Genomic DNA, 23,095 nt, shown 5'->3' with positions numbered 1-23,095 from the left:
GTAGTAGGGATAATGCCCTTTGGCTTCACAGCTTAATTAATTCCCTCCCTAGCTTCTCTCTCAGCAGGAGGCTCCCAAGAGACAGAGGAGGTTAGGAGGAGGCAGCATCCTGTGGGGGAAGGCCAAGGGAGAGAAAGCCACACTCCGGGTACCCAGTGCAGCTAGCCGGTCTGGTCAGGCCACACAGTCTCCCTTCCAGATGGGCAGGCCGCTGGGGCGGAGGGTCCAGGCATCAGCTGACCTAACTCCTAGTGTGGGCTGCAGGTAACCGCCGTAAGCTCCAGAACTTCACCGTGAGGTCACTGGTGGGGAGATAAGGAGGGGACTGGTCAGCCTTTGAAGTGGGCCAGGGCTGCTCCTCCAAATAAAGGATAGGCTGATCCCCCAACTCCCCATCGGTGGCTGGGCTGGGAGGCAGGCAGTGCCTGGGAGGGGGAGGAGCGCTGGGCAGAGGCCCCGCAGGATCCTGATCCTGTGTCCTCTTGTCATTATTGCTCTGTGTGTGCAACCTGGGTGCTCCCACCCCTGCTCTCTGCTACGTGGCACCCCTCTCCTGGCTCTGTCTCCCACTTTTCATGCTCGGAAGAAGAGGGCGGGTGGAGGGGCGGGTGGGGCGGTCTCCCTGGGCCAGGCAGGATGTGAAGGGAAAATAGGAAGAGTAAAATAATCTCATACCGTCAAGAAGCAGCTCAGATCGAAGTGGAGAAAGAGGGAACAGGAAAGAGGGGAAGAACGAGAAAGGAGACGGGGGAGGAGGGGAGTCAGGGCATGGTGGTGGCGCGGCCCTTTATGGCCAGGACTCGGCGAGGAAGGCAGGGGGTGAGTCCAGGAACGTAATTCCACAACTTTACCCGGCAGTCACTGTGGGGCGAGAGAGGCGAGAGGCAGAGAGGAGAGGCAGGAGGACACGGGGAGGGGAGAGGGGACAGGGTTGGAACAAGAAGGAAAAAGAAGAAACCCATCTGAGTCACAGACCCTGGGATCAAGGGCCTGGGTGTTGCCTGCTCAAGGGATCAGAGCTGGGGCTGGGGAGCCGTGGCCTGGGGGTGGCAGGTCCGCTTTGCAGCCAAGAGCTACCTGGACAGGGTAGAGATAGCAGCTGAAGCTGCTGGGTGAAGGGTGGGAGACAGGTGGGCGAGTCCTGGCCCGGGGCTCAGCAGCTCCCTGCTTCCCTGCCTAGCACAGTGCCCGCACACAGGGACTCAGTGAAGCCTGGCACCGGCTGGGTACAGAAAGGAGGCCACCACGGGAAAAGCCACATAGCCCCGAGCCTCCCAGCTGTCCTGCCCACCTGGGGAGGGGGTGGGAGCGAGGCAGCCCTCTCCGTTTGGCACCCACCTGGAGGCTGTGAAGATGTGCTTTGTATTGGTGCAGATGGCATTGATGGGGCTGTCATGGCCCTTGATCTCACCAATGGGTGTGAAATTGTCCACGTTCCAGACTTTGATGATGCCAGCGCGGCAGGCGCTCAGCAGCATGGGGCGGCCAGGGACAAAGGCCAGGGCACACACCCAGTCCTTGTGTGCATTGGGGATTTGCTGTGGAGGATCAGGGCCAGTGAGGAAGAGGAACAGACCCGCCCTGGGACCCAGGAGCACACACCCCTCCTGCTACCTCTACGGCAGCAAACAGGCCTCATCAATCCCAGGAGCCAGGCTGGCCTGGCCTAGGCTGGGGGCTTCAGGATCCTTGAGATGGGTTCTTCTACCCTGCTCCCAGGTTCACACTTAAGATTCTGAATGAGGGAAGAAGCTTTCAGCCCTCGGAGGGTCCAGGCTAACATGGAAATGGTCCCAGGAAAGGGAATCTGGGGTCTGAGCACCAAGGACAGAATAAAGCCTTTGCAGAGAGCGGGGGGCCTAAGGGGAGGAAGGGAATCAGGAGAGGCTGTGGGGGCTGCGAAGCCCTCTAAACCGCCCCGGGCCTCCTGGGCCTCCACCGCACCTGGATGAGCTCCTGCTGCTCCAGGTCCCACTTCTTGATGCCATTGTCCCGGGAGCCACTGAACAGGATGTCTCCCTGGATGGCCAGGCACTCGATGCCATCGTAGTGAGGGGGCTCGAAGTTATGGGTGGGGCCGATGGTGCCCGTGACACACTCCCCCAGCTGGAACATCTGTGGAGGAGGGGTAGGGAGAGCCCAGAGGGGGCAGGACCTTGTAAAATATTCACCATCGTCCCAACACACCCATTTCCTTTCCACAGGCTTGCTTCCAGTTTCTGCCCACAGTTTCCAACTGCATTTGTAGGGAGAAACACATAACAGTGTTGTTCGTATGCTTTATTTTTTTTTTCCCCTCCCCTACTTACCACTTTAATAGTTGCAATGCATCCCATTCCATGGATTTTCCAATTACCCTTAGATTTTTTTTTTTTTTTTTTTTTGTGGTACTAGGGGTGGAACCCAGGGGCTTTCTACCTCCAGGTTACACTCCCAGACCTATTTTACACTTTATTTGGAAACAGGGTCTCACTAAGCTGCTGAGAGCCTCACTCAGTAGCTGAGGCTGGCTTAGAACCTGTGCGATCCTCCTGTCTCAGCCTCCCAAGCACTGGGATTACAAGCGTGCGCCACCACGCCCAGCTACCCTTAGACATTTGGGCTGCTTCTATTTTTCTTTTTCTTTCTTTTCTTTTTTGGTCATTTACAAGATAACGCTGCAGTCTAACTTTCTGCACTCCTCCCTGTCTCATGGAGGGTGCTTTCCGCAGCATGACTACCCAAAAGTCTCATTATTTTTCATGAGTCCTCCCAAAGCAATAGAGGCCAAGGGTGGGAGAGAACAGAAGAAACACCGAGCAGGCCCCAGGCGGGCCTCGGAGCCTCGGGTACCTTGACATAGTGGTCCTTGGAACCGGTCACCACCAGGTCGTGCTGGCTGGCAGTCTGCGTGACAGTCAGGCACATCACGGGACCAATGTGGCCGGTCAGCTTGCCAACGGGCTGAAACCTGTAGTGGGGAGAGGCCCAGGCAGGGCTAGTGAGCTAGAGAGGACCCTGGGTTGGGAGGAATCTGAACACAGAGGCCTGGACACGGTATCTCCTTCCACCTCAAAGCAAGATCAAGAACCTAGACACAAGCTGACGGGGGCCTCATGGGTTTCAGAGGAGGGGACACAAGCCTGCAGCGTGGGGGACTGGAGGCACAGCTGGGGTACTGCCTGCTCTGGGCTTGGTCGTCCCACACAGGGGCCTGGAGACCTCCCCTGGGCTACGCCAACTCCCCGCTCCCGCAGATATTCACCGACCTGCTGAGCTCCCAGATGCGAACGGAGTTGCCGGCAGCCACGTACAGCATGGTGCCGGAAGGGCTGAGGGCCATCTGGTTGATCTGGTGCTCCCCCTGGGCGCTGGTGATGGCGCGGGTGGAAGTGGCAGCACAAGCGTCCCCTGAGATCACCTGGCCCGAGGACCTGCCCAGCAGGAAGGGAGGCCAGGAGGTCAAAACCGCTCCTCTGGCAAGCCAGAAAATCAACAAGCCTCACTCAGCCCAGCCCCAGTAACCTGCTTCTTCCCGGAAGCCAGCCCTGTCAGAAAGTCAACAGCTTTCCCTAGAAGAGGGCCCGGGGAAAGCGCCCCTCCACCCCAGCAGGACAAGCCCTGCATGGCCCTACGGTGGGCCTGAACAGGCCGCGAAAGGCAGAAACACCAGGCAGGGTCTGGGCTTGAACCTAGACCTTGTGGAAATCAGTTTCCTTATCTGTAAAAAGAGGTGATCATATTCATTTGTTTTACTTTTTCCCCCAAGACTTCACTTTTTTTTTTTTTTTTTTTTTTTTGCATATGGTACTGGGAGAGCTTTAGCTACAGATGGAGTTATATCCCAGCCTCTTTTTTCCTTATTTTTTATTTTGAAACAGGGTCTCACTAAATTGTTGAGAGCCTCACTAAATTGCTAGGACTGGCCTCGAACCCACAATCTTTCTATCTCAGCCTCCCAAGTAATGGGTATATGCCATCATGCCCAGATATTTCTTTCTTTCTTTTTTTAATGAGCTGTTTCAGGCTACAGCAAAGCTGAGTAGGCGGTATAGAGATTTTCCACATTACCCCCAACCCCCCCCCCACCTTCCCCTGTGACCAATAGCCCACACCAGAGTGGTGTGTTTGTGACAACCAATGAGATCACACATCACTATCAACCGACCAAGTCCACTGTTTACACTGAGGTTTATTCTTGGTGCTGTATATACTGTTGGGTCAGATAAATGAACAATGACATTATCTACCATTACAGAGTCATACAGGATAATTTTACTGCTCTAAAAATCCTGTGTTTACTTTGTGTGTATGGTACTGGGAATGGAACCCAGTGGCATTTTCCCTTTGAGCTATACCCCTAGCCCTATTTTATTCTTTTATTTTTTAAAAAAATTTTATTTTTTGGTGATACTGTGGATGGAACCCAGGGGCTTTCTACCTCCGGGCTATACTCCCAGACCTATTTTATACTTTATTTGGGAACAGGTTCTCACTAAGTTGCTGAGAGCCTCACTAAGTAGCTGAGGCTGGCTTCGAACCTGTGCGAGCCTCCTGTCTCAGCCTTCCAAGCACGGGGATTATAAGAGTGCACCACCACGCCCAGCTCCCTCGCGCTCTCCCCGCAACCCCCCCCCCCCCCAGGCCCAGTTTCTACCTGAGACTAGGCTAAGACTGAGGACCATGCCAGTGGCTCTTCTATGCAGGCAGGTGGTGCCCTGAATTTGGAGGCTGCTGCCACCTACTGGTCTCACCCTGTTTTCTGTTTCCTTGGTCAGACTCCTAGGGTTATATCAACACATTTCAAAGGCCAGGCAGGGTTTGTAGGTACAAAGGTGGGAGTCAGATAAGCCAAATGGCTCATCAACCTGCTTCCCCAGGTCCTGTCCTCCAAACCAAGGGATCTCCTCTTGCTCCCCCAGAGTCAAGCCAATTCCACGGGCCTGTCAGGGCCTTTGTGGCCATATAGCCAGGCCCAGCTGGGCTTAACAGCTCAGTGACGGAGACCAGCTTCAACCCAGTTTGCTGCAGCCCACCACTGGGAGGCAGGCAGGGGGACTTACGTGAGGGTCCGGATGCACTTGGCCGAGTCCCGGATGTCCCACACCTTGATGTAGGAGGTGGACACGGAGAACACCAGCCCTGAGAGGCTGCAGTACTTAATGGACACCACGTTGTTGGGGTGGCCCTTCAGAGCTGCGATCTCCTGCCCGGTTACCAAGTTCCACATCTTGCAGCTTCGGTCTGTGGAAGAGAGGAAGATAAGAGAAGGGCACCGAGGCCGTCAAGGGTAGGGGGGAGTGATGGAGAGAGGACCGGAGGAAGGAGCTCTAAGTCTGAGGGACAGGAAAACACACATGCTCCTAAAAATTCAAGGGAGAGGAAGCTGGGGAAAACTTTAGATCAGAGGAAGTATGTCAGCATTGCCAAGATGTCCTAAGCTAAGATAAAAATCCCGAAGTCTTAGAGCGCCTGTTCCTATACACGCTAACACTGATTAAATGGACAGGCAGTAAGCAAATCTTATGGGAAAGTTTAGAGTCAATCGACCATATCTCGATCCACAGTTAGTTTCTCCTGCTGTGGATATAAATATTCATTTATATATTTTTTTTATTTTTGTGGTACTGGGGATTGAACTCAGAGGCATTCTACCTTTGAGCTATACCTCCAGCCCTATTTTATTTATTATTTAGAAACAGAGTCTTGCTAGGTTGATGAGAGTCTCTCTACACTCTACTTGTCCTCAAAACTGTGATCTTCCTGTCTAAGCCTCCCAAGTACTGGGATTACAGGCCTGCGCCACCATGCCTGGCTAAATATTCATTTATATACGTGAATGCTTGTGCTTCAGTCATACATGTCTACTGCAGGTGCTACTGTGACTTAGTAGCATGACTCTGTGGGGCCTTAGCTAAAGGTGCTGGGTGTTCCAGTGCTGGGTGATGCCAGAGTGGTGGTGCTGAAGGACCGAGATAAACAAATGCAAGCTGAGCACCTGAGAAGCTCCTTGAAGTTTCTAAGAGAGGTCTGGAAGGAATTCCTGGGTGGGGTTGGCAGGACCAGGCACGAGGTAAGACTCAGCCAGGGGTGTGTGTGATGGGAGCTCAAGCAGAGGCAAGAGACAAGGGCAAGAAGCAAATTGACCCCCATGGCCTCAGCTCCCAGGGGCTCTGATTTTGTCTCCTCTATGGCCCCATATGGCAAAGGGACTCAGGGTGGCCCTACCTGGCCGGCCAGGATTCCACACACCTTTGGACCCTGTGAAAAGCAGCTCGTCTGTGGCGTCCAGGCACAGAATGGGCTTGGTGTGGCCCTCGGCCACAGAGACACACTGCAGCGGGGCGGTCCGTGCACCCTTAGCTCCTCCGACAGGTGTGATGATGCCCCTTCCCAGGAGAGAGGGAGAGAGGATGTGCCGTCAGCTGTGGAGACCCCAGCCAGGAGGATCCAAGCACACGGGATGGAGGGGGTCACGGCAGAGAGGGGTCAGGGGCCCAGTGATGGAGACTCCAGACCCTGGCTAAGCCCACTGAGGTCTGAGAGCCGGGGAATGTTGCACAGGGCAGAGAGGGGCTGTCTTGTACAGGAATCTGTCACCATCCTGAATGCTTCTGGGAGAGCAAACCCCATGCTAGCCATGGCTGAAAGGAGCAGAAGACCTGGGCCCTGCCCTTGAATCCCCATCTGATGCTGCTAGATCTCGAGACATACACGTACCCAGGCCCTGGCTGAGCAGGGTCGAGGCCCAGGTGCTAGCATCGGGCCTTGAGGCTCCCATCAGAATCTGCACGCTGATTCAGTTACCAAGTGTGAAGGGACAGGAGCGGGAGGGTGGGTTCAGACCCCTGCCCTCCCAGTGCCCTGACCCCGGCATTCCTATTTGTTAGTGACAGCCTCTGAGGCTGGCATCTCCCAGACTGAAACTTTGTACACAGTGTGAGTGTACTCACACGCATATACGCACCTACCTAGGCCCCTGCTCGACCAGCATGTGCAGGCCAGTGTCTGTTGATTGATTACAAAGGGAGACATCTCTTTAGGGATCCCGGCTCAACTTGGGGTCAGGATGTCTGGGGCATTTCTTGAAGGAGGTCGTATAGACCTAGAATGGTACCTCCTTGCTCTGAGAGGAAAGGAGGTTGTGCCCGGTGAGCCTGAGGGCTTTGCTGCAAGTCCTGGGGTTCTCAGAATGATTTTTTTCTCCCCTCAGTGAGGGTCTTTTAGGATGAGACCCTGGCTGAGTCACACCTGAAGTCATATTCCAGTTTTGTTTTTCTTTCAAAAGAGAATGATAGTATGGATCGGCTTACTGAAATGACCAATGTCCCCCTCCCCGCCCTGCCCTGAAGAACTTATTACACGGCCCCTTCAGATTCCAGGCCCACCTGCTAGGTGATGGTCGGATACACCCAGCTGCCAGCCAGGCACCTGCACAAACAGCGCCCCAAGTCTCCCCTGCTTCCCACTTCTTGCGAGTGTGTGTGTGTGCACATGCGCACATGCATATATGTGTGTGTGGTTCTGGGGATTGAACTCAAGGCCATTGTACTTCCCAGCTATACCTTCAGTCCTTTTTTATTTTTTGTTTTGAAACAGGGTCTCACTAGGTTCCCGAGAGCCTCACTTCATTGCTGAGGGTGTCCTCAAATCTGCCATCCTCCTGTCTCACCCTCCCAAGTAGTGGGATGACATGTATGCGCCACCATGGCAGGGTGTCCTGCTCCCCACTTCTGACACTGTTTTGGGCCGAACCAGCACAAGACTGCCATGGAAATATGAAAGGAGAGTTCTTTCTGATTAGAGAGGCGGGCTCACGGAGGCTAGCATCTCCTGGGCAAAGCTTCCCTACAGGGAGGATAACCAGATGTCAAGATGGCTGGAGGCTGAGGCAGAGAGCGTGAACTCCCAGAGTGGTGGGAACCTCTCAGCCCTCCGAGTACTCTAGCTTATTAGGGGCTCAGGCCTCCAGGTCCTGGGGCTTGCTCCTCAATGTGGGGCCGTGCTGGATTAGCGGGGGAAACTGGCCTCTGGTTGCCCCATAGGCACCGGCACATCCGTGCGCCAGGAGACATGGGCAAGGGCACTGCCCTCTCTGGTGCCCCTCTCAGGACCAAGGTCTGCAGGGCTCACCCTATTGGCACAAGCTAAGTCACAGGGAACCGACACAATCACCAGAGTCACCAATAGACCTCAAAGGAACAGCAACCCAGCGGGCCTCTGCCCTTCATCCCTCTGCAGAGCTCAGCCCTGGCCCGCACCCACCCCAGGCATCCAGGCTCTGCCCCTCCCTGCCCAGGCGAGAAGGGAGAAGAGAACAGGGCCAGCCACAAGCAACTGCACCCCTCCCCAAGCCCCAGCTCCAGCCAGGCCTGGCGCAGTCAGAGGCCATGCGGCCACCTTGAGAGGGAAGAACCGTGAGGCAGGAGGAGGTCTCAGGAGGGCCACAGGAGGGAGGCGGGGTGCTGGGGAGGCTGCATGCAGAGGACAGGTGTACAGGCGGGAGGGGCCGGTGCGGCGAGAGGCAAAGAAGAGAGAGGAGAGAGAGCCGGAGGGGACCAAACACAAGAGACATTCTGTGTGTACCTCAGGACCTCCGACAAAGAGGAATCGCTGTCATCAGACCTGGGGAGGGCAGAAAATTAGCTGGATTAGGGGAGAGAGGAAAACACACAGGGGTGGCAGAGGCGGGCGGCGGCAGCACCAGGAGGTGAGAGGGTGGTTATGCTCTTGGAGGGAGCAAGAGAGGCAGAAGGAGGGGCCTTCGGGGAGAGCAGGGAAGGCGGCCAGGCCCAGCTGGCCTGGGAGTGGGGAGGCTCCCCATAGGCGGGTTGCCAGGGGGTTCCTCAGTTAGCAGGGTGGGAGTGAGGAGGGGGCCAGAGGAGACAAGGGAAGCCAGCCCCACACTCGGTGGGGAGACGGTTCCAGGGCTCGTTGCTGGTTCCAAGCTCTCCGGCTGCCCTGCTGTGCAAGCTGAGAGCACCTGCCCTACCCCGGCAATGTCTGCATGAAGCTGTGGCTGCTCTCACCCTCCCTGGGAGCTGGCTTCTTCCAGCAACTCCTCAGAGCATGCTGATTTACAAAGCCCACTGTGCCCAAGGAATCTATTGGGACCATGGCTAGAAGCCGGCTCTGCACCAAATGTGGGTCCTAGGACCAGGACCACCAGGAGGACCAGGACCGTGGAGGACCACCAGACTGGGATGGGCAAAGTCCCACCCCATCCTTGAAGAAAAAAAAACGGACTTGTCCAGGAGACTGCAGGTGCATGGGGGAGGGCTGCACCCTGATGGGTATAGGGCCAGGCTGAGGCCCCCCTGCCCCCCAGGAACCTGAGCTGAAGTAGGCTTGGGGAAGGAGGAAGTTCAGGTGTGGGTCTGACCCCCAGCCTCAGCACTCAGGGAGCTATAATGCTGACCCAGGGAGGGGCGTTCCTGCAAGGAGGTGAGCAGGGCAGACATCAGGTATGAGGGCAAGCGCTTTCTAACCCGGAGCTCCATGGCAGAGTTGCACCTTTGGTACAGAGGCTTTGAAGTAGCCAAGAGAGGAGCCCTTTCAGGGCTGCAGAAAGCTTCAGAGGGCCCCGGGCAGGCCCAGCAGACTAGGGAGCACAGAAGAGAACACAGGGAGGATGGGGTCCCCCTGCTCCAAGGCAGAGTCCCACTGTTAGGAAAACAAAGCTGTTGAAGTCTGAACCCCAGCTAGGGCCCTACTCAGCCACTTTCTAGGTCTGGGCCCCCTTCTTTGGGCCTGAAAATTCCCCTATGTGACGGGTGGAAGACAAGTCTCAGGGCTGAGTTATAGTTCCAGTGAAGCACACATAGAGAGCAGGTCGTAAAGCGTGGTACGCATCTTCTGGGTACAAGACTGCTGTTAACAAGAATCACACTACTGGTGACCATACATCACAACAGGAGCCACAAGCACAGGCTGAACCTGTCATATGGCGGTGACTGGGGTCTCTGTCTGCTGGGCTAGTGCACAAGGACCAGTGTGGCCTTGTTTGTAGTGTTTGGGCTCAGGTAGGACAGAGGTCGGAAGGAGCTTCAGAGACAAGCGAAGAAATCAAGGAGGCAGAGAGGGCCGTTCTGGGGAGCCCTCTGGTGTGCCTGCCCCACGCGCCAACCCCTCCTGACTGCCCGAGCGCCTATTCTGATGGCGTCCTTCCTGCAGTCTCGGCATGCTCGGGGGACTGGAAGGGCCCAAGGTCAGAATGGAGATGAGAGGAGTCGGGGCCTTGTGGTACAGAGGGGCCGGAACTCCTGCTGGCCTCCAGCAAGGCCCAGCTGTGCCCTGCCCCTCCCAGTGCCCTTGCCGGCCACCCCTCGGCCCTGCTCTTACTTGTCCAGCGCTGACCCCTGGCTCTGATTACTGGTGAGACGGGAGAAGACGTTGCGGTCATTGCGGGGCCGAGTGGGAGGGGACGATGGAGGAGTGTATCCCACATCTGTGGACCTGGTGAGCAGGACAGACAGTGTCTGTGAGTGACCACACCCTGACCACACCTGCCCAGCGTTGGGCTCCCTCCTTCTGTCTCCGTGGGTCACAAGGCCCGTGAGCAGAGCCTGGGTGGTAATCTTATAGCTCAGCCCGCAACCAAGCCCATAGTACTAGTGCTTTGTTTTGAGTATTGAGTATTGAACCCAGGGGCATTCTACCTCTAAGCTATACCCCCAAACCCCTTCCTTAAAAAAAAAAAAAAAAAAAAAAAAAAAAAAACAGGGTCAGGGTCTTACTAAGTTTCTGAGGATTTTGCTTGGTTGCTGAGGCTGGCCTTGAACATGTGACTCTCCTGTTTCAGCCTCTCAAGTACTGAAATTCCAGGCGTGCACCACATTTGGCTCCTAGTGTTTCCCCTCACCACCAAGGGCTTTCTACCTCTGGGCTACACTGCCAGACCTGGCACCACCACATCTGGCTGATCTTGATTTTTAAAATGGTCCCTAGCTGGACACTGTGGCACATGCCTGTAATCCTAGTACTTGCAAGACTGAGACAGGAGGATCACAGGTTCAAGGACAGCCTCAGCAAGTAGTGAGACTCTCATCAGCCTACTGAGAGAGACCCTGTTTTAAAAAAAAAAACCTAGCTGGGTGTGGTGGCATGGCACACTTGTAATCCCAGCATTTGGGAGGTTGAGATGAAAGGATCCTGGTTTGCAGACAGCCTCAGCTACTTAGTGAGGCCCTTTGCAACTCGGTGAGACCCTGTTTCAAAATAAAGAATAAAAAATAGGGCTGGGGGTGTAGCTCAGAGGTAGAATGTCCCTGGGTTCCATCCCCAGTACCGCAAAAAAAAAAAAAAAAAAAAAAAAAAAAAAAAAAAAAGGCTAAAGATGTAGCTCAGAGGCAGAATGCCCCTGGATTCAATCTCTAGTATCACACACACACACACACACACACACACAGAGAGGGGGGGGGAAGATCTCCAAGCACAGTACCAAGGTGCTATCTGGCACTCCTAAGCCATAAGGAGGCTAGGTGTGCCTTATGGGGAAAATCTGTGGGTTAGATGAGCTTGTACTGGAATGGCCTTTAGTGCTGCGGTTGTGAGCTCAATACTAATGATCAGTATATATTAACTAAGGAATCTTTAAACAGAAACATACACAAAACAAGATAATGTACTGTTTGGCCACTGAAAATTTCATGAGCAGAGACACCCAGGAACCTCGCCCTACATCTTCCAGAGAAGCCAGGCTCCATGTTTGCTGACTCGGCACTCACAATGACTTAACAGAACATAAGTACTCTGCACAGTGCTCCCAGACCACACCTCCACGGAACTCTATGGCCTGGCAGCACTGCTCAGGCCAGTATTCCACAAACCCTCTCTCTGGACAGCTGTCATCGAGTTCAGCCTAAATCCTCCCTCCCTCTGGAGCATCATCATGAGTTTGGCCTAAGTCTGCAGACTGCACCTCAAGTGTGTTCTCTCAATTTCAAGATGGGGCAAATTTCTGAGGCTCCACATGTACAGAGGATTCCCCATCAAGGCGGCTTTGCAGCTGCAGCCATGGGCAGCTGCTGAGACTTTGGAGAGGAGGGAGGTCTGGGAGCTGGAGCAGGTCCTCCTCCTGCCTCCCACCAAAGCGGGCAGCAAATGTCAAACTGTCCCCACTATTTAGTTATGTGACCTGAGGAAGGTCACTAAACCTCTGGATTAAAGTGCAGGACCAGAGGACCCTAAGAGTCATCCTGCAATCTGAGGAAGCTCTGTGGGGCCAGGCCCATCTCTGCCTGACCAGCTGCATACTTCTCTGTTGTTCTACACTGACCTTTCTGGTTTTTCTTGGAGTTTCTAGACTCCTCTCAAAAGCGGAGACCTTAAAAAGAGACCAAGCTCCCAAGGACCCACAGTCACAAATCGGGTCTGAAGCAAATCAGGACAATGATGCAAACGCAACTTCAAAGTCCCCTATGTTGAGTGCGCAGAGCAAATGGTATTTACAGTCTGGCTTGGCTACCCAGTTTCGGGTGCCTTACGGGGATGGTGTTTTCTGAGCCCACACCTGATAGGGTCGAGGGACCTTGGGCTAAGCTGAGTGACGCAGTCCAGTTGGCCCAGATTAGAAAGTGAACATGATAATCCACAGAGTGGAACCTCATAGCCATCCATGCACCAAAGATCTAGACAGGCTTGACTTTGCAGTAGATTCTGGAACACGTGCTCACCTGATGGGCTGTCCTCGGTCATAAGACTTTCTCCGGGTCAGAGGGGATGTATCTGTGCCTCGAGACTGCCGGGGGCTGGAAGAGTGGGTCCAGTAAGGCCCAGACCTAACTCCCTGCCCAACCTGACCCACCCCTGGGCTCTCCTCCTTACAAAGTGTTGCCCCGGGTGGGCAGGCTGACGGTGCGTGAGACTTTGTCTCGGTAGTAGGGGTCACGGATGGAGAAGCCCACTCCATCCTCTTTGATTTCAACGAGTGAGGCCAGCGACTTGGTGATGTTCTTGGTGGAGATGTCCAGCGGGGGCCCCAGGCACTCTGCGGACACAGCTTTCATCTGGGCAGACAGCTTGGGCTCACCCTGGGAAGGAAGGAATGCTTGGATCAATGTGCCCAAACAGGAATGCACATGAAGGAGAAGCCAGGGGCAATGCCAAGGAGGGAGTTAGTTCAGCCTTGGCCTAGGGGGGAGGCAGGTGTCACCCAGAGACTCTTGTTCTGTTTAGCCTAACTCCTCAGGCTTCTGGAGAATCCAGGCCCGCTGACATTGTTCTACGGCCCTTCAATGGACTATGCAAACCGCTGAATGCTCATGCTGACATCTTTGCTGTCACCAGCTGATCGGTTTACCCCAAAACTATGCACAATTCACTGCTCCAAGTCTGTAGTTTTCCCCTTGTCTCTTTAATAAATCTTGGGGCCAGTGGTGGTCCACACTTGTGATCCCAGTACTTGAGAAGCTGAGATAGGATTGCAGGTGCAAGAACAGCCTCAGCATGTAGTGAGACTCTCATCAAGCTAATGAGACCTTGTTTCCAAATAAAAAACAAAATAGGGCTAGAAGTGTAGCTCGGAGGTAGAATGCCCAGGTTCAAATCCTAGTACCACTAAAAAAAAAAAAAAAAAAAAAAAAAATCTTGGGTCTTAGCCAGGCATGGTGGCATACTTGGAAGACCAAGAGAGGATTGCAGGTCCCAGGCCAGTCTCAACAACTTAGTAAGAAATTATCAAAATAAAAAAGTAAAAGGGCTGGGTGTGTAGCTCAGAGGTAGAATACCCCTGGGTTCAATCCTCAGTACCAAGAAAATCAATCTATCAATCAATCAATCAATCTTGGTCCTTGGTTCAGTCTAGCACCTGATTCCTTGCTGTTAGGTAAACTTCCTCAGTATTGACTTCACCACTGTCGAATCAACTATCTTAAGATGAAATAACTAGAGGTCTAGAGTTAGGCTTTGGCTCCGAGCATGGGGCCGAATCGTGGGTGGGGAAGGAAGACATTTTTGGAAGTATGGCCTCTGGGTGTGGCAATCTCACTAGGCAGGGTGGGGCCAGGCCTAATGGCTCTGGTCACTTCTTCCAACTTCCCCCCACCCCCCAAAAAATAGTCTGTACCAGGTTATATATCTGGGCACCTCTTAATTCCAGACTAGATCCTTCTTGGCAACCTCCATCCCAGTTGGGGACAATAAAAAGACAGGGCCAGAGATGGGGCAAAGCCATAGAAGATATGGCCTGGGCCCTGGGAGAGAAGCTGGCCCTGTTGCACCTGCTGCCTGACTTCCAGCGGGGCTCACCTTGAACTTGAAATCATCATGGCTGGTGGAGCCTTTCATGGTGAATGACTGGGAGAAGCTGAGAAAGAAGCAGAGAGTGTTTAGGAGCTTTATGTTCTATGCTTTGGTTCTCTGGGACAGAATTGTGGGTCCCAGAGAGTCCCCAAGTCCAGGTGCAGCCCTGGGTCTCTAGAGCAACCTGCCCCCAAGCCAGGTGCCTGCTATGAGACACCTCACTCCTAGCTGGGAAACTTACCTGCCCTCAGAGAACTCTGAGACCTCTTCATCCGTGCTGGCATAGCCATTCTCTGTGGGAGGAAGAAAGGAAGGGAAGGTTAAGGGACCCGTCAGAGAGTGGGGAAAGGTCTCCCTCCTGTATCTTGCCCACTGGGATCAGACCAGGGCTCTGGGGGAGTTCTGGGGAAGCAGGAGCCTCCTGGGGGGTCAGATCCGGGAGCCCCGGAAGTTGTGAGGACTTCCCCACACCTACACGTACCCTGTTGCACATTGTGAATGAGAGCCTGCAGCTCGGGGTGCGCCTCGGCCTTCTCACGCAGGGCGTCCAGGAGCAGGTGGTTCTGGGAGGCGCCTGCCATGTCTGTCTGCCTCAGTCGTCCCTCCAGCAGCCGGATCTGGGCCTCCTTCTGGGCCACTTGCAGCCCCTGGGGGCGGGAGTGAGGCCTGGGGTTACTCTTCCTGGTTTGAGGGGGATGCCCCAGTCTCTCCAGCTCACATAGAGCATGCCTTACCAGAGGTCACCTTTGGATACATCCTGTTAGGGGCTTATTTTTGTTCCCCAATTCATATGTGGAAGTCCTAACCCCCATACTTCAGAATGTGTATTTGGAGACAAGGCCTCTAGAGAGGTACATGGTCATATGAGTGGGACCTAATCCAATGTGACTATGTCCTTAGAAGAAGAGATTAGGGGAGCTAGGCTCAAGGGCACATGCCTGCGATTCTAGCTACTTGGAAGGTTAAGGCAGGAGGATTACAAGTTCAAGACCATGCTTGGCCACTTAGGGAGATATGGTCTCAAAATAAAAAACAAAAAGGACCAAGGATGTAGCTCAGTGTGGTACAGCATCTCTGGGCTCAATCTCTAGTACTGCCAATAAAAAAAAAAAAAAAAAAAAAAAAAAAGAAGAGAGAGACGGAGATCAAAACCCAGGCACACACAGAGGGAAAACCGTGTGAAAACACAGGGCAGAGACGACAACGGTCTGCAGCTATGGAGAAGGGCAGAAGAAGAAACCCCGTGGGCACCTTGACCTCAGGCTTCCTGACCTCTAGAGCTGGCAGACAATAAGTTCCTGCTGCCTGGGCCGCCCAGCCCGTGGCACTTTGTTTTGGCAGCCCTAGCACGCTAATGCAGTCCCCTGGGACAGAGCAGAGCGGAGTCACTCGGAGCCACAGAGGGCAGAGACACACCTTCTTTGAAGCCATATTGCATGTACATGAGGTGGCATCTGTCCCCAAGACTCAGGTCCCAAGAGGGAGAGAGGAGCTGCCCAGAGGTGCCAAGGGACACCTGAGGCTCTTGTGCAACCCTCCCGGGTGGAATGTGGTCTGTCTGCTGCTCCTCCACCCACAGTGTACACACGCCTCTCCCTCTGCCTCTGACACACTCAAACACAGCCTCTGAGCTGTGGATGGGCCTGGGCGAGACGCTGGGTCACCTTTAATTGAGGGCCTGCTGTGTGCCAGGTGCCATGCCAAGCCCCTTACATGCAGCATCTTGTTAAAGCCACTCAACAAGCTACAAGCCTGGTACTGTCGTCACTCCAGTTTTATTGCTGCAGGATCCGCGGCTGGGAGGTTAGGCCGCCTGCCCTGGCCTGTGAGTGACGCAGATGAGGAGCCAGGCCTGTGGGCTCCATAGCTAGGCTACTTCGCAGCAATGCCTGTGCCAGCCGAGCAGCTCCAGCTCACCTTGTCGATGGACGCCTTGAGGAAGTTGTCCAGCAGGAGGCGGGCTTCAGCCAGGGAACAGGAGCTGATGACCACTGACGTATCTGTGGAGTCCAGCTCCTCCTAGGACCAGGAGGCACAGACTCTGTCACCTGGGGCTGACCCTGCCCACCTGTCTCCCCCATCTCCGCCCAGCCAGGCCCGGCCCCGTGCCCACCTTGGTCTCCTCGAGCTGCACGATGGTGGCCTGGCAGTCGGTGATACTGTCGTTGATGTAGTCGATGTTGGCTGCCAGCACTTCGATCTCCTCCGCCAGCTCCTGCAGCCCCTTCTCCTCCTCGGGGCTCTCAGCCTGCAGCCGCTCCCGCTTCTTCCGCAGTGCCTCCTGCAGGAGGAACAGCTCCTCCCTTTTCTGGGGTGGGGGAGTGGAGAAAGAAGCTCAGGGGTCTGCCCTGCCCACAGTTTTGACCCCTGATTGCCTGTCTTAGAGGACCCCCAACCCCAGCACCTCTGGACCCCAGAGCAGAGGGAGGGGAGGCAGGCCACCTTGATGAGCCGCTCCATGTCGGCTTCCAGGTTAACGATGGTCATCCTCTGCATGACAATGTCGATGATCCTCCGCTCCAAGGACTGCCACTTGAGCCTGGCAGCCTTACTGAAGCTCTGGCTGGCTCCCTTCTTCTGGAACTTCTTTCTGGGAGGCAGAGGAAATGGGGAGTGGGTGTTAGTCTTTTTAACCTTTGCAGCTCCCTGGGAGCTGGCAGCCCGGGGAACAGGGCACTCCCCGGAGCTTCACTGCCCCTCCCCCTCCCCCTACCTCACTCCCATATATGCACCTCTCTGCCCACGCCAGCCAGGGCACTGCCAGTCCCCCTCACCTGGCCGGGCGCGTGCCGTTGACGGTGGTCGTGGGATGGTCCCCCAGGAAGTGGTTGATCTTGCGGTTCCATTGGCGCACGATGCTGGAGACCGAGCGGGCCCCCGACTCGGCCTCGGAGGAGGTGGTGCTGGCCGACACCTCGGCCCCCGAGTCCAGCATGGGTGGCTTCGGCCCCACGCGCCCTGCCACTCGCTCAGACATGGGCTTGGCCAGGCGTCTTAGCGCAGAGACCTGGTGGAAGAGGCACAAGGAAAGACGGACAGTGAGCAGGTAGCCTGGAGTTATACAGAAAGGCCCAGCTTCAGGGTGCCTGGGCCAGGAGAACAGAGACTGCTCAGTACTGGGCGGTGCGTGGGTCAGCAGAAAGGCCAAGAGGTGTCTGTCTGATGTAAACACAGAAGAAAGGGCTCCTTCTTTCTTTCTTTCTTTCTTTTTTCTTCTTTATTATTATTACTATTATTATTATTATTATCGAACTAGGTTTGGAACCCAACGGCATTCTACCCATGAGCTATACTCCCAGCCCTGTTTTTTATTTTTATTTTAAACAGGGTCTCACTAAGCTGCAGAGGGCCTCACTAAAATAGCTGAGGCTGGCCGTGAACCTGAGATCCCCCAGTCTCAGCCTCCCAAGTACTGGGATTACAAGCCTGTGCCACCACGCCCAGTACTACCTCTGCTTTTTTAAAGTAATCAGCTCAGGTGTTTGGGGACAGCGTGCAGACTCCCCTCAGGCCTTGGCTTTCTTGTTGTGCAAGCCCTTCTCACAGGCCTGACACAGCCCAGGCTGGATGGTGTTTGCTGAATGAATGCAGGGGGAGCCAGGGCCGCAGGCAGGGCTGGCTCTTCCTCGTGAAGGAGAACAACATGAGTGTTCCGGTGGGGTTGCACCCAGCCCCCCAGAGCACTCACCTCCTGGGTTTTCCTCCTCAAGACTATTTCCTGTTGCCGCTTCTGGGACTCCAAGGCCCGGATCTGAAACTGTGGGAGGAAGAAGAGGGGCGGGGTCCATATTCAGGGGCCAGCAGACACCCTTTCTGCCAGGGGCTGGCCAATTCTGGAGCCCAGAGCCTGGGTTTTTTCTCATGCAGCTAAACTGATGATAAAGCAGGACCCAGAGTTGAGCTCCCCTCCCAGAGGTTGTGAGGAAGTCCCCGTGCCCCGGCTTCATCTTCTACCACCGGGGAGGAATTGGGACTAGGAGGGTTGGGTCTGCTGGGCTAGGAGGCTTGGGTCTGAAGCTGCACGTTTCTGGCTTGCTGGTGACACTTGGCAAGTTCCTGACACTCTTTGGGGGTCAACATGTTTCCTGGAACATGTTGGGGTTTAGAACATGGAGGCCCATGGTGGTACCGCCCTCTGACAATCTGTGCTCTCCTCCAGGCATGACCACTACCAGTAACTGGGCCCCCTTTTTGGCAGGGGCGGCCAGGTGCGTGGGAAGTCTGGGAGCTGGGGCCTTTCACCTCCTGTCGCCGCTGCTCCTTCTTGAGCTGAGCGATCTCCCGGTTCCTCTTGGTCTCCACCAGCCGCCGCCGCTGCTGCTCCTCCCGCATCTGCTTCATCAGGGCCACCTGGGGCGAGCAGAGGCAGCGGTGGTAAGGCAGGGCTGGGAGAGAGTGGTCCACATGCTCCAGGAGTGGCTGGCTCCGAGGACCGGACACTGAGTAGAGGTGGCAGCCTGTCAGATGCCCCTAGCTCAGGGGTCTGGAGCAAGGGGTCCACCCTTGGCCTCTCAACAGGAGCCAAAGCCACCTGGGCAACCCCCCGGAAGGAGCGGCCTTGCAGCCAGACCACAGGGCAGGTGCCCCCGGTGCAAAGTCCGACCCTGGCCTCTGTGCAAAGACAGTGTCCTGAGCCTGGCTGTTCCAGAATAGCTTGGGTTGGAGGCAGGTGATCTCTCCTCCCACTCACAGCCTAAGCTGGGTAAAGGTCAGGGGGGAAGGTCAGGGCTGGATCCCAGAGCCAGGCTCAGTGACAAAATAAGAACCACCATTATTTACTGAGAACCATCAGCATGCCAGGTTCCATCCTCACGACAATCATGTGAGAAGGGCGTTATCATTCCTGTTTAATAAACGAGGAAATGAGCCTCTGAGAGGCAAAATGTCCAGGTCTTCCCACAGCCGCCTTCAGAGCACCTTGACAGCTCACAGCAAGGCTAGGGACCCTGCGTAGATTGCCTGGAACCCAGGGTTCTCAGTCTACCCAAAGGCACAGAGAGCATCGTCAGTGTGGCCAAAGATGGCACAATGTGCTGGGAAGCCACTGTCCTCCAGCTCCACAGCATCTTCCCCCCAAACACAGGATGCAGTACACACAGGGCTTGCCCCAGACTCCAGGTCATGGGCAGAATCACAATGGGGACTGGTCCTTGCTCTGCCACTGAGGCTTCAGACATCACCAAGAAAGTCACCAACCTACCCTGCCCTGAGGACAGGTAGGAAAGGAAATGGCAGGGAAGAAAAGAGGGAGGACCCAAGAGGACCAGTGCCCGGTCAGGCTGGCTTCTCCCTGGGAGGGCCAGCCGCGGAGGGATGAGTCTGCAGAGCAGAGGTAGCCTCACTGCTGCTGGGTCTTTGGGGTCTAGAATAAGTGTTCTAAAGGACTTGGACTGGGAAGGTAGAATCGGCGCCCTGGCTAACAGCGAGCCTGAAAACTAGCACACAAGAGGCTCCCTAGGGAAGGGCTATGCATTCTCTAAGGCCCGTCTGCCCCCCTGCATAACGTGGAGGCCACTAGAGGTGATGGTCTCAGAATGGGTGAGGATGCTCCAGGCACATGGCAGTGCTAAAAGGGGCCTCCATTCCATGCCTGAGCTCTAAAAGTAGACGGCAGTGGTGCATTCTACTGTCTCCCTAGGGGCCCCTGCTGCTGTGGGCCCCACCCAGCATGGCTGAGGTTTCCTGGGGCCCCGCAGTTCAACAGCAGTGGGAAGGTTCTCCGCCCCTGGCTTTCGTGGCATCTGATTAGAAGCCTTGGTTGCTGTTCTCTCTGTCCCTCCCACAGGAAACCTCAGCCCCAAGGCAGTTCTTTTCTACCTCCAGCCCCAGACTCACAAGAGCGTGTGACATGTCACAGCTGGGTCCTGTCTTAGGGGCCCCAGCAATCTCGAGATCAAAACACACACATACCTGGCTGCTGTCTTTCAAACATACCCTGTGCATTAGACTGCTTTCCCAGGCTTCAGAGCCCTGTGAGAATGTTCCCTCATGAAGCTCTTCTGAGCCAGGCCCAGCTAAGGCAAAAGCCGGCCAGGAGAGGCTGGAGCCACCCTGCCGAGGCGTTAGCTGGGGGTCTCTGGGAGAGAGACAGTAGGGATAAAGACAAGTGCACCCAGAGCTGTCCTAGAAGCTGCTGCTGGAGGCACAGGCCTTGGTGGTGCCGCTTCACCTGGGGATCTGGAAGACCCAACCAGCCCTCCCTCTGTACCACCAGAGGGCGCCCGAGGCTGAGGAAATTTGTGGTGCTTAGGTTTGGTTGGTGCAGGTCAAAATGGTCTGAGCACAGAGAGGCCAGGTGGTCTCCACTCTGCTCAGGCTGATGGAGCTCCTGACTCGTGCCCCAGGCGTGGGGACAAAGCCCAACAAGGCAGTGTGGGCAGCCTCAAAGGTCCAGCTCCACTAGACTCCATCACCTCTCAATGCACACTGCTCAGCACCAGCCGAGTCGGCGGTGAGGGTGGTTACTGATGGCTCCCAGGAGCCTATCCCAGCAGCCCCCCAGCACGGGAAAGCCCCCCTTTCCTGTGTCTCTGTTCCCAAGGCCAGCCTTCCGCAGCGTATCAGGGCTGCCACCGATACTGGGATTTGCTCAGGGCTGTGGAGAGCTGGCACACACCAGGGGCTGAGGGGCAGGGCAGGAAGGCCCAGGGGGAGCATGGATCTTCAAGCCCCAGGCAGGAGCCGGACATACCCAGACTCTAGAGGCATAAGACCCGAACCCCAAAGTCAGAACAAACCACAGAGACGCTGAACAACAGCAAAGTAGAAAAGGGAGGTATTGTATCGCCCATACACAACACACACCAGACTGGGAGGCTAGGGCTAAGTTTGCGTCCTAACACTAACTCCTGGAATTACCTTCTCAGTGCCTCACTTTCTTTTTTTGGTTCAACTGGGGACTGAACCGAGAGGTGTTCCACCTCTAAGATATGCCCCCAGCCCTATTTTAATTTTATTTTGAAACAGGGTTTTGCTAAGTTGCTGAGAGTCTCGCTAAATTGCTGAGGATGGCCTTGAACCTGCGATCCTCCTGTCTCAGCCTCTCAAGCATACTGGGATTACAAGCATGTGCTATCATGCCCAAACGAGCCTCATTCTTCCGTGAATAAAATGGGAGCAGTGGCAGGGTTTCTTTCCTAAAGCTCTCCTAAAGACTGTGACTGTGCATGCAAAATGATTAGTCAAGAGCCTGGCCCCAGTAAACCTCCTAAGGATGGTAATTATTGCCATAATTTGAGACTAGGGTGGCTGGCACCAAACAAGAGGGCTCAGTGCTGCAGACAGGTGCAACTGCAGTGCAGCCTTCCACCACAGGGGGCAGCATTGAGCAGAGCGCCCTGAACATCCCATCACCCTGCTCGCACAACAGCCTGCATCCTGGATAATGCACTCAGTTAGGAGGACAGTGTGCCGGGCCAGGATGGAGGTGAGCCAGGCAATGCAATGTGTTGGGAAGAAATCCCACACTTGATAGCAGTTGATTTTTTTTTGGGGGGGGTACTGAGGATAGAACCCAGGGGCATTCTACCTCTGAGCTACACCCCCAGCCCTATTTTTTATTCTTTTTATTTTGAAATAGAGACTCACTGAGTTGCAAAGGGCCTCACTAAGTAGCTGAGGCTGGCTGCAAACCCAGATTCTCCTGTCTCAGCCTCCCAAGGGCTGGGATTACAAGCGTGCGCCACCACGCCCAGCTTAGCAGGTGATGATGATGATGATGATGATGATTATTGGTACTGGGGATGAAACACAGGGGCCTTCTACCTCCAGGCTACATTCCCAGACCTATTTTATATTTTTTATTTGGAAACAGGGTCTCTTAAGCCAGCTGAGCTGAGGCTGGCTTCGAACCTGTGCGACCCTCCTGTCTCTGCCTCTCAAGCGTGGGGAATTACAAACGTGCATCACCACGCCCAGCTAGTAGTTGATTATTTTTAAATAATATAAAAAGTGGATTCTAAGACATGGCACAGCCCCCGAAAGCCCCTCTCCTCAGGCCCCCAGCCCTACCTTGGCCTTCTTCATCTCGGCCACCTCAGCCTGCAGCTTCTTCAGCTCTCTCTCGTAGCGTGACTGGTTCTTGAGCAGCCTGGCGTGCTCCTTCTGTGCAGCCTGCAGCTTCTGCAGATCCCGGTTCATCTCCCGCAGCCTCTTCTCATAATCTGCCTTGATCTTGTTGGCCTTCTCCTCCGTGTAGCACTCCATGGTGCCTGTGGGCAGTGGGGTGGCTATCAGAGCCATGGGCCCATATGCTCCTGCTAAATGTGGACTCATTGACAGGAAGGCCTGAGGCCTGGGTTCTGGTCTCACTGCGACCTTGGGCAGGTCGCCCCTCTCTGACCTGTCTCCTCATTTGAACAAAGAGGGAATGGGCCAGCAGATGTACAAGATCCCTTCCTGCTGACACTCCATCAGAACGTGAGGAGGTACTTTCTTGAGATCTCTGAGCCCCAGATCTCTAGCTTCCCCACAAGGACTTTGCAGCCACTCATGCTGGCTTGGTTCTGACCCATGATCCGCTGTTAGAGAAAAGGGATGGGGCTGGTGGGAAGGGGAGGTGTTAGCAAGAGAAGGGAGAGTGCGGAGAGCTGGGCCAGAAGGAGTACACTGATTCCCTACCCTAGATTCTCCCACCTGAACTACCAACAGCTATCTCTAACTGAACACGTACAAAACCAACTCCTGCTTTTCACCCCTGACCTACCGCAGTAAACAGGATCACCTCCCATCCAGAAGATCACACTCTGTGATACCTGGACTTCCTTCTCCCTCATGCCACCGACCTGGGCATCGACAAAGGCTTTGGTTCAGCCTTTGAAACAATCCAAAATCTGCCGCGTGTCTCCACCTCCCACCCAACCCTCTCTCCTGGGGT

At 55.0% G+C, this 23,095-nt stretch overlaps 1 protein-coding gene across 3 annotated transcripts in view; it reads right to left on the bottom strand.

Moving 5' to 3' along the window:
* Positions 1–241: 241 nt before the first annotated feature.
* KIF21B (kinesin family member 21B) overlaps positions 242–23,095 on the bottom strand; it is a gene marked incomplete at both ends in the record, with an annotated part of 48,492 nt that continues 25,638 nt past the window's right edge. The window contains 21 exons of one of the 3 annotated variants that reach the window (XM_080699603.1): positions 242–302; positions 1,339–1,538; positions 1,945–2,115; positions 2,833–2,950; positions 3,249–3,413; positions 5,043–5,223; positions 6,232–6,368; positions 8,566–8,604; positions 10,321–10,434; positions 12,654–12,728; positions 12,805–13,010; positions 14,227–14,284; positions 14,462–14,513; positions 14,702–14,867; positions 16,138–16,239; positions 16,334–16,528; positions 16,663–16,810; positions 16,995–17,227; positions 17,909–17,977; positions 18,463–18,570; positions 22,231–22,430. In XM_080699603.1, coding sequence (XP_080555729.1) covers positions 242–302; positions 1,339–1,538; positions 1,945–2,115; positions 2,833–2,950; positions 3,249–3,413; positions 5,043–5,223; positions 6,232–6,368; positions 8,566–8,604; positions 10,321–10,434; positions 12,654–12,728; positions 12,805–13,010; positions 14,227–14,284; positions 14,462–14,513; positions 14,702–14,867; positions 16,138–16,239; positions 16,334–16,528; positions 16,663–16,810; positions 16,995–17,227; positions 17,909–17,977; positions 18,463–18,570; positions 22,231–22,430 — 2,798 coding nt within the window. Of the gene's footprint in view, positions 303–761; positions 862–1,338; positions 1,539–1,944; positions 2,116–2,832; positions 2,951–3,248; positions 3,414–5,042; positions 5,224–6,231; positions 6,369–8,565; positions 8,605–10,320; positions 10,435–12,653; positions 12,729–12,804; positions 13,011–14,226; positions 14,285–14,461; positions 14,514–14,701; positions 14,868–16,137; positions 16,240–16,333; positions 16,529–16,662; positions 16,811–16,994; positions 17,228–17,908; positions 17,978–18,462; positions 18,571–22,230; positions 22,431–23,095 lie in introns of those variants that run through there. The other 2 variants (XM_080699602.1, XM_080699604.1) reach the window with 2 other exon arrangements.

This window comes from Muscardinus avellanarius (genome assembly GCF_963383645.1).
Source record: "Muscardinus avellanarius genome assembly, chromosome: 7".
Taxonomy (NCBI): domain Eukaryota; kingdom Metazoa; phylum Chordata; class Mammalia; order Rodentia; family Gliridae; genus Muscardinus; species Muscardinus avellanarius.
The sequence above is the reverse complement of the archived record's forward strand: the minus strand, read 5'-3'. Positions and strand labels throughout refer to the sequence as shown.